The 11150-nt window shown below is 42.8% G+C and overlaps 1 protein-coding gene across 1 annotated transcript; it reads right to left on the bottom strand.

Annotated features, from left to right (window-relative positions):
• Positions 1 to 128: 128 nt before the first annotated feature.
• Positions 129 to 846, bottom strand: LOC124697674. Its single transcript, XM_047230226.1, has 2 exons — positions 372 to 846; positions 129 to 310 (listed from the first exon to the last, which is right to left on the bottom strand). The coding sequence occupies exons 1-2, from the start codon at positions 844 to 846 to the stop codon at positions 129 to 131; spliced, it is 657 nt and encodes a 218-aa protein (XP_047086182.1).
• Positions 847 to 11150: the final 10304 nt, after the last annotated feature.

Below are 11150 nucleotides of genomic sequence, written 5' to 3'. Positions count from 1 at the left end.
CCGGAGAAGAGAGAGATGAAGTAGGATAAAATAGAAAACAAATATGGACGCATCTAGCGAGGCTCCGAGTGCTTGTTTGTTCTTTTTTTTTTTAACAAGGGAAGGACCTCAGAAAGGTCCAGACTGCATTAAAAGGTGGGATTACATGTTACATCAAGGGCCTTAGAAGAAAGTAAAATAATAGCGTGGTCCTCAGAATTTACAAGCAGGACCCTACGAAAAGATTTGCAAAAGCAATCGAGTCCCTTCCCACCGAAGAAGAAGATGCACTCGACGTCCTGGCCGTCAGCGCCGCCGCCGGGGACGAGACCACTTGCCGATGACTTGACGATGAGCGCCCTGGCCATCAGCGCCGCCGCCAGGGACGAGACCACTTGGCGATGACTTGACGATGAGCGCCATGACGGAGTAGCTGAAGGGCCTCCAGAATAGCACGCCGGCCAGGAGGTTCATGAAGCTGCGGCACGAACAGCACCGTAGTGCGGAGTGGTTCCGTTGACCATGGATAACCACAGCGTCTATTCGCTGCAGTTGAAGAACTCCGCCAGATGTAGCAGCCATATATCCCTGCCATGTCGTATGTTGCAGAGCTACTTCCGTTTGCTCCCCTCCTCCATCTCCTCGGTGGTTGAAGAAGAGTGAAAGAACCGTAGTCTCCACCATACCTGCATAGCCACTAGCCTCTAGAACTGAATCAAGAGGCTTGACCACGAGCTTATTCAAGGGATGCGCCATGGAGGATCTTTCCAGCAGCCGCCGGCACCACGCCGCCACCACCATCGAGATCTCCACTGCTAACCACAAAACGCCGCTCGCCCGCGCCGGCAGCACGCATCCGGTCGGCATAACGCCAGTCAACGGCAGGAGGCCGAACACCCTACTAGAGGAAAACCTACTTCTACTGGATCTAGTATGTACAGAACAAACTCCAGCACCTCGCGTTAGCCTTTCCCATCCGGCATCGCCGGCAAGATTGGCTTCGGGTCGGTCCGGTCTGGCAGGAGCGACTCTCAAAGCAACCGGAAAGGGGAGGAGCTTTCGGGAGATAAAATTTAGATGCAGCGAATGTATGAGTGCTTGTTTGTTCGACCCAGCCCTCGCCCAGAAAGCGAACGCACGCGCGACTCAAAAAGTATGATCCGTTCTAACTTTCTATGCAAAGCACGCTCGCAGGTTTTTCGCTCACGCGCTACCTGATGCCCGTTTTGGCCCACCTGGTGCACCTTTCCTTTCGTGCGTAATTGCTTGCTAGCAGGGTGAGTCCCATCTATGCAACATGTCACTATGGATGATGTCCCGAGAAAATGCACCCTTTAGAGCATCTCCACTCGCGTCCCCCAAACCGTCTCCCAAACGGTGCCGGATTAAGCGTTTGGGAAACGTGTTTTGTTCGTGCCGTGTTTGGGGGACGTCGCTCCCCAGCCGCGTCCCCCAAACGCCGGCCCCAAACTTTTTTTTTAAGTTTTTTGAAAACACAACCATTTATCAAATATAGCATACAAATAAATATGTTTGCGGAGATTGTTTTCAAATTAAAATACAACAAACAATAAAAGAACTAAATAAATGTAATAAATAGGCTAGATCAAGGTGCCGCGGCATTTTCTTTGATCCTCCACAAATGGTCAACGAGATCAGCTTGAAGTTGATCATGAACATTGCTGTCACGGATCTCTGCGTGTATGGTGAGGAAATCAGCAAAATCTGCAGGCAACTCATGATCAACCTCCGCAAGAGGGTCCTCGCACTCATAGGGACCAACATGTCTTCTGGCATGATTCTTGCGGTCATCCTCGATGATCATGTTGTGCATGATCACACAAGCCTGCATCACCTCCCACGTTTGGTCGTTAGACCAACTTAGAGCAGGGTATCAGACAATTGCAAATTGTGCTTGAAGCACACCAAATGCCCGCTCGACATCCTTCCTGCAAGCCTCCTATCGCGTAGCAAAGTGAGAATTCTTCAGACCTGATGGATTCAAGATTGTTTTCACAAAAAGTGGCCCATTTTGGATATATACCATCGGCTAGATAATAGCCTTTGGTATATTCATGGCCATTGATCTCATAGTTGCATGGTGGAGCATGCCCTTCCACTAGTCTGCTGAACACCGGAGACTGTTGCAACACGTTGATGTCATTGTTTGATCCTGCCATGCCAAAGAAAGAATGTCAAATCCACAAGTCATAATCTGCCACAGCTTCAAGCACCACACTTCAATATCCATGACGCCCTTTGTTTATACCTTGCCAAGCAAACGGACAGTTACCAGTGCATGCAATCGATGCTTCCAAGCATTTCAGGAAATCCTCTGGCAGCATTTTGTGTCATGATCCTTGCAGTCTCTTCCTCAGTTGGCCCTCTTAAGTAGTATTTGCCAAACTTTCCTACCACATCTCTGCAAAACTTGTACATGCACTCAATGGCAGTAGACTCACTCATGCGAAGGTAGTCGTCCTGTGTATCGGCAGGTGCTCCGTATGCAAGCATCCTCATGGCGGCGGTGCACTTCTGAATTAACGAGAACCCTACAACGCCTACATCGTCGTGCTTGAGCTTGAAGTAGGGGTCGAACTCTCAAACGTCGTGGAGGATATTCATGAACATACCCTTGCTCATCCTGTACCGGCGACGAAAATTGTCGGCATATGTTGCATCATCTGCGAAGTAGTTGTTGTGCAGCATGGTATGCCCCTCCATCATCTGCCGGGGCTTGGACTTCTTTCTCCCCGGCCTTGATCCTCCGCGGTGCGGCCTCTTTCTCTTCTCCGCCTCGGCGTCAAGCATGTTCTGGAGGGACGCGATGATCAGCAAATGCTCCCGGAGGTCGTCGTCGAAGGCTTGCTCGTCCTCCAGCAGCAGGGCAAGCATCTCGTCGACGCTATCCATGTTTGTAGCAAAATCAATGGTTAAAATTACGTCGCGGCAGACGAGACAACGAACAGCGACCAATCGCGCCTACCTGGCAAGTCGTCGAGCACCTTGTGTGCGTGGAGGTGGGGCGGATTTGACGCCACGTTTTGGGACACGTTGGCGAAGCAGCGGCGGTGGAACGACCGGCGGGAGCACCAGCTGCGACGACGGTGCCGACTCTCAGAAGAGATCAGACGCCGAAACGGCCGGCAAATCCAGCGGCAGCGGAGGGGTGGGAGGCGCGGGAAGGAAGGAGTGACGAGAAAAAAGGCGCGAACCAACTATTTATGCAAATAGTCGCCGACATGTGGGAGCCGGCCTCCCTTTTTGTTGTGTCCGGCGTGCCCGGTGCGTCCCCTGTGGGGCAGGGACGGGCTCGGGGCGCCGGACACCGTATCGGGGCGCGCCGAACAAAAAACGGCTTTGGGGGACGCGGCTGAAAGCGTTTTTTCTGTCCGGCGCGCCCCAAATCGCTTTGGGGATGATACGTCTCCAACGTACCTATAATTTCTGATGTTCCATGCTTGTTTTATGACAATACTTACATGTTTTGCTCGCACTTTATAATGTTTTTATGCATTTTCTGGAACTAACCTATTAACAAGATGCCGAAGTGCCGCTTCTCGTTTTCTCGCTGTTTTTGGTTCCAAAAAGGCTGTTCGGGCAATATTCTCGGAATTGGACGAAATCAACGCCCAGAACCTTATTTTTCCCGGAAGCTTCCAGAGAGCCAGAGTGGGACCAGAGGGGAGCCCTGGGGGGCCCACACATGGTGGCGGCGCAGCCTAGGGGGCGCCCCCCTACTGTGAGGGGGCCCAGTGGACCTTCCGGCTCCGACTCTTCGCCTATTTAAGCCGTCCTGACCTAAATCCTCGATACGAATTAACGAAACTCCAGAAAGACTCCAGGGGCGCCGCCGCCATCACGAAACTCCATTTCGGGGGACAGAAGTCTCTGTTCCGGCACCCTGCCGGGACGGGGAAGTGCCCCCGGAAGCCATCTCCATCAACGCCACCGCCTCCATCATGCTCCGTGAGTAGTTCCCCCATGGACTACGGGTTCTAGCTGTAGCTAGTTGGTATTCTCTCCCATGTACTTCAATACAATGATCTCATGAGCTGCCTTACATGATTGAGATTCATCTCATGTAATCGGTGTTGTGTTTGTTGGGATCCGATGGATTGTTACATTATGATTAGTCTATCTATAAAGTTTGTGAAGTTATTGTTGCTGCAATCTTGTTGTGTTTAATGCTTGTCACTAGGGCCCGAGTGGCATGATCTTAGATTTAAGCTCTATACTTATTGCTTAGATTGTATCTACAAGTTGTTTGCACATATTGCTTGTCCGGAACCCGAGGCCCCAAAGTGACAGTAAATTGGGACAACCGGAGGGGAAGGTCTGTGATATGAGGATCACATGTTTTCACCAAGTGTTAATGCTTTGCTCCGGTGCTCTATTAAAAGGAGTACCTTAATTGCCGCAGATTCCCTTGAGGCCCGCTGCCACCTGGCCGGTTGGACAAAAGATGTTGTACAAGTTTCTCATTGCGAGCACGTATGACTATATATGGAAAACATGCCTACATAATTAATAATCTTGATGTTCTGTCTTAATGCTATTTCAATCCTATCAATTGCCCAACTGTAATTTGTTCACCCAACACTTGTCACTTGTTATTGGAGAGTTACCACTAGTGAAGATAGCTGGGAACCCCGGTCCATCTCTCATCATCATATACTCGTTCTACATGTCATTGGAAGTAGTATCAACTATCTTCTGGTGCCATTGCTCTCATATTACTGCTATCTGCTGCCGTGTTACTCGTTACTATTACTCTCATATTACTGCCGTTTTCATATCACCCTCGTTACTAGTGCTTTTCCAGTGTGCAATTGAATTGACAACTCAGCTTGTTAAGGCTTATAAGTATTCTTTACCTTCCCTTGTGTCGAATCAATAAATTTGGGTTTTACTTCCCTCGAAGACTGTTGCGATCCCCTATACTTGTGGGTTATCAAGACTATTTTCTCGGCGCCGTTGCTCGGGAGGCATAGCTCTACTCATAAGTTCACCTGGGGAGTACACTCGACCTCTCTCTCTGTTTTATTTTATTTTGTTTTGCTTAGTTTACTTTTGTCTAGTTTGTTTGTGCTTAGTTTATTTCTGTCTAGTATTATTTTGCTTAGTTTACATTTGCCTAGTTTGTTTTTGTTTTGTTTTATTTTCCCTATATACCCGAAAATCCATAAAAATTTGAAAAACCAAAAAATTAAAAACTGTTGTTATGGAAGAACCCACAACCTATTTGGAGCTTATAGAATTATATAATAATCTTATATTTACTAATTGGAGGCACCGTAAAAAGCTCCACGTTAATCCACATCATCAAAATAATTAAAGCAGTTAGATCTAAAATTTACGGTTAAGATTAGTCTAAAAAAATCTTAATTTATAATGTACCGTACATGTAACATAGTCACGTTACGATTGTTTTCGGTTGTTTAAAGCAGGTTGCTTATCCGCTCGACGTAATATTAAACGACAATCGCCTAACCCACGCACGCGGGTCATCCTCTACTTGGACTCACACCGTTTCCATTGAAAGGGGAAAAGTGAAGAAAATCTGGACGTCATTTTCTCCAAGGATTCTGATATCCTAGGCTAGCAGCCACGAACCACTCCATGTGTACATGCCCGCTATTTCCACCGGCCAGCCGACAACGCAGGATGTGCATGGCCGATGACTACCGATCCAGATCCATGGCAGTCTAGCAGATGTAAATTAACTAGCGGAATATGTCGACGTGACCAGAAATTATGCCTGCGATCTACCGACATGGACCTCGCCTTAACCGTCGTCATCAGTTTCAGCGTTCCATCCACGCTGAAATCAATCAAGGAAAAGGTACAAAATCCGCCCCGTGCCTCCCTAATCCCCTTAATCTCCAACCTGCAGAAAGGATGATTGTCAAGAAAGATCCGTCAGGCCAGTAGCCCAGTATAAGCTCGCCAACTAGCGGCATGCAATTCACGTGATGGTAGATGCAGTTGAGTAGCAGGCGTATCCGTGGCAATTTGAAGAAAAAAGGTTGTACATCTGCCATCAGCAGAAACCATGGCGGACTCCCCAAGCGTCATGTCGCTCCCCTCACATCAGCCTTGTGCTATATATTAGAGCAACGAGGCTAGGATGTCCAGCGGCCAGCGAAGCATCCAAAGGGCAAAGGAATTCGCACCCAATGTTGTGTGGCAGGCAATGAGGTACAGGAATTTTGGTAGTAATTTCTCACTCATCTCTTCCGCGTAGACATTCAGGAGTCAAGTATTTTCCAATGTTTTAGGCTGAAAACTAGAAACATTGTGACTCTTCTATTGTTGCTTTTTCTGCGCTATGGAAGAGAGATTCCAGTTCATAGAGTTTGGTCTCCTTGCATATTTTTTCTAATTATTTATTTCGTGAATTTAGTTTCTAATTGTCTATGACTTCCCCCTTTACCAGTCTTTGCATTAGGTTAATTTAATGAAGTTCATAACCGTGAATTCAGTTTCTATGTTTTCCTTTTTTCAATCAGCAAATTCAGTTTATATGGCCAACTGCTTGATGCGATTTCCACGGATAAAATTTACATTACAGGAAAGACGAAATAAAAAGATTGAGATTAATTTTACTGGAAGTACTTCGTGTTCTTTTTGTGTCATATGGACATTAGACAGGCTCTGTATGCAGCTTAATTTGTCTGTCGTAATCCATGGCGTCCTCAGCAAATCGGTACGTGGCATGGTAGAGCATGGCATCGCAAGCATCCTTCTCTTATCTCCATCCTATGAACGAGGACCAAAAGCCATATAGCTATACTGGTGCTGGACTGGTGCTTCACGTGCAACATCCTAAAAATGGATGTGATTAGCATATTCATCATGATTTTCACGCATTGATGCACTATGCGTAGTGTTGTTGGTCTGAGTACTCGAGTTTTTGCCATTAGTGCATGCACTAGGATCACACAGCTAACACAAAAACACATTTAGGAGGAAAAAATATTAATGCCTTACTTCTTAATGTTGGTCTAAATAATCCACACTGATAAAATTGCTTATTTGAATTTATTAATTCTTGCTTGAATAGCCGTCTAAGTGATCTTTCCATCTTGGTTCCTAAATTTGGTTTGCATCTAACCTTCTACCTATATTTGTGATGCGTTCAACAAGAATATTTTTACTAGCACAATTTTATTTAAACATATAATGTTACTAATAACTTTTTGTCTAATAATATTTGACCTGAACTTCCACATGTTATTAAATATTCGTATATTTCACGTTTGTCGCCAGCCCGTGCTGGAGCACGGGTTTATGGCTAGTTATAGAGAATCAAGAACGGGAAAAGTTATGAGTGCTGTGATAGAAAAATTGAATACAATTGCTAAAATCTTGCTTAAACGCCATGATATAAACTGATGCTCTAAACAGGATACTAAACATCTTAAATTTCAATGTGGCTTTAGTGAGGAAGTTTTAATTAAGAACTATAATTGGAATAGCTATATTCATTTTGGGTTCGAAGAAGTAGAACAATTTGTTTTGTTTATGGGAGCCTTTGAGATAGAATCCTTCATGTCTAAAAATTATGAAACTTGTGATGTTTGTAAGGACCTTAAAGATTATGTCTCCTATCCTTAATTTTTGCATAGAAAGTTACAGCAATAATCCTTATATCATTGATTATAAAGAGAGACTGATTAATGCACAAGAATGCACTCACAATTTGCAGGAACCAGTGGAAGAAGAAATTGATGAACCTGAAAGCTCGTTGGATGAAAAAGAGGAGGAAATTGATGAACCTAAAAGCTCATTGGATAAAAAAGAAGAGGATAGTGATGAACAAAAGGAGGAAGAATGGATTAGCTACCCATGCCAACCTTCTAATGAGAGTAACTCTTTATCTCTTACACTATTTGATTGTCCTCCATGCTTACCGAAGGAGGATGAATGTTATGTTCCTGTGGATTCTCTTGAAATATTCACTATGAGTAAAACTTGCGAGAATAATTATGCTACTGATATTCATGATAATCCATGCTATTTTGATAAATCTTATGATAATGCTTTGTTTGTGCCTGATGTCGAAATGCATGGTACTAAAGAGTTTTGCTTGGCAAATGTTTATGATAAATCTCTAGATGATGGTCCTAAGTTATTTGATAATATTAATTGTACTACTAATGAAAATGGGATTGGAGAGATCTTGACTTTATCTATGAGTCCCATATCTTTTAAGATTGATCAATCATCTTGTTACATTATTGATAAAAGTGGGTTTGAAAGTTTTAATCCCACTATTTTTGAGCTTGATAAAAATTATGTGTTTGTAGATCATGGAAAGCATGCTATATGTGATAGTTATATTGTTGAGTTTGTTCATGATGCTACTGGAAATTATTATGAGAGAGAAAAATATCGTTGTAGAAATTTTCATGGTACTAAAACACCTCTCTACATGCTGAAAATTTTGAAGTTACTCTTATTTTATCTTCTTATGCTTGTCACTTTGTTCTTCATGAATTTATTTGTGTACAAGATTCCTATGCATAGGAAGTGGGTTAGACTTAAATGTGTTTTTAACTTGATTTTTGATGCTCTCCTTTGCTTCAACTCTTATTTCTTGCGAGTGCATCATTAAAATTGTTGAGCCCATCTTAATGGCTATAAAGAAAGCACTTCTTGGGAGATAACCCATGTGTTTATTTTGCTACTGTTTTGTTGTGTTTTGGAAGTTGTTACTACTGTAGCAACCTCTCCTTATCTTTATTTTATTGCAATGTTGTGCCAAGTGAAGTCTCTAATAGAAGGTTGATACTAGATTTGGATTACTGCGCAGAAACAGATTTCTTGCTGTCACGAATTTGGGTATGATTCTCTGTAGGTAACTCAGAAAAATCTGCCAATTTACATGAGTGATCCTCAGATATTTACGCAACTTTCATTAGTTTTGAGTTTTATGATTTGAGCAACGGAAGTACCTCTTAAAAATCCGTCTTTACTGGCTGTTCTGTTTTGGCAGATTCTGTCTCTGTTTTTTTTGCATTGTCTCTTGTGGACTTTAAGTGAGGCTTTCTAGACTTGGAGAGTTGTAGATAATGTTTTATTGAGTTCTTGCAATGTGTCACTACAGGACCAAGGTGGATTAAAGTTTTTTTTTAGTACTAACCCCTCTAATGAAGTTTATGAGAAGTTTGGTGTGAAGGAAGTTTTCAAGGGTCAAGAGAGGAGGATGATATATGATCAAGAAGAGTGAAAATTATAAGCTTGGGGATACCCCCGTGGTTCATCCCTGCATATTTTAAGGAGACTCAAGCGTCTAAGCTTGGGGATGCCCAAGGCATCCCCTTCTTCATCAACTTATCAGGTTTCTTCTATTGAAACTAATATTTTTATTCGGTCACATCTTATGTGCTTTACTTGGAGCGTCTGTGTGTTTTTATTTTTGTTTATGTTTGAATAAATTCAGATCCTAGCAATCCTTGTGTGGGAGAGATACACGCTCTGCTTTTTCATATGAACACTTGTGTTCTTCGTTTTACTTTTAATGTTCAATGACAAAAGTTGGAAGCTATTGCATTTATTGCTATTTGGTTGGAAAAAGAAAATGCTTCATATTGTCTTGGATAATTTGATACTTGGCAATTGTTTTGAGCTCTCAAGTAGATCATGATTAAGCTCTTGCATCATGTAGTTTAAACCTATTAGTGGAGAAATACCGTAGAGCTTGTTGAAACTGGTTTGCATGATTGGTCTCTCTAAGGTCTAGATATTTTCACGGTAAAAGTGTTTGAGCAACAAGGAAGACGAGTGTAGAGTCTTATAATGCTTGCAATATGTTCTTATGTAAGTTTCTGTCTGTACCGGTTCATACTTGTGTTTGCTTCATACAACCTTGCTAGCCCAAAGCCTTGTACCGAGAGGGAATGCTTCTCGTGCATCCAAAACCTTGAGCCAAAACCTATGCCATTTGTGTCCACCATATCTACCTACTATGTGGTATTTCACTGCCATTCCAAGTAAATACTTCATGTGCTACCTTTAAACCTTCAAAATGCTTCTCAATTTGTGTTGATGTTTTATAGCTCATGAGGAAGTATGTGGTGTTTATCTTTCAATCTTGTCATTTACTCTGACGAGACTTTCATAATGGACTAGTGGCACATCCACTTATCCAATAATTTTGCAAAAAGAGCTGGCAATGGGGTTCCCGACCCCAATTAATTAACTTGCATTAATAATTCTCTTCACGTGTTTTGCCACGATCTATCAGTAAGCAACTTAATTTTGCAAATAGACACTCCTTCATGGTATGTGAATGTTGGAAGGCACCCGAGGATTCGGTTAGCCATGGCTTGTGTAAGCAAACGGTTGGGAGGAGTGTCATCCATAAATAATGAAACTAAAATACATGTGTTAACAAAAGAGAAGAGAGATAATCTACCTTGCTGGTAGAGATAACGTCCTTCATGGGAGCCGCTCTTGAGAGTCTGGTTGATGAGGTAGTTAGAGTGCCCACTACCATTCGTTGACAACAACAAACACCTCTCAAAACTTTACTTTTATGCTCTCTATATGATTTCAAAACTTAAAAAGCTCTAGCACATGATTTAATCCCTGCTTCCCTCTGCGAAGGGCCTTTCTTTTACTTTATGTTGAGTCAGTTTACCTACTTCCTTCCATCTTAGAAGCAAACACTTGTGTAAACTGTGCATTGATTCTTACATACTTGCTTATTGCACTTATTATATTACTTTGTGTTGACCATTATCCATGAGATATACATGTTGGAAGTTGAAAGCAATTGCTGAAACTTAAATCTTCCTCCGTGTTGCTTCAATGCCTTTACTTTGAATTTATTGCTTTATGAGTTAACTCTTATGCGAGACTTTTGATGCTTGTCTTGAAAGTACTATTCATGAAAAGTTTTGCTATATGTTATCTATTTGTTAGCAACTATAGATCATTGCCTTGAGTCACTGCATTCATCTCATATGCTTTATAATAGTATGATCAAGATTATGTAAGTAGCATGTCACTACAGAAATTATTCTTTTTATCGTTTACCTACTCGAGGGCGAGCAGGAACTAAGCTTGGGATGTTGATACGTCTCCAACGTACCTATAATTTCCGATGTTCCATGCTTGTTTTATGACAATACTTACATGTTTTGCTCGCACTTTATAATGTT

The sequence above is a fragment of the Lolium rigidum genome, chromosome 3 (assembly GCF_022539505.1).
Source record: "Lolium rigidum isolate FL_2022 chromosome 3, APGP_CSIRO_Lrig_0.1, whole genome shotgun sequence".
Taxonomy (NCBI): Eukaryota; Viridiplantae; Streptophyta; class Magnoliopsida; order Poales; family Poaceae; genus Lolium; species Lolium rigidum.
Note: the sequence above shows the minus strand (reverse complement) of the source record. Positions and strands in the feature narration are given on the sequence as shown.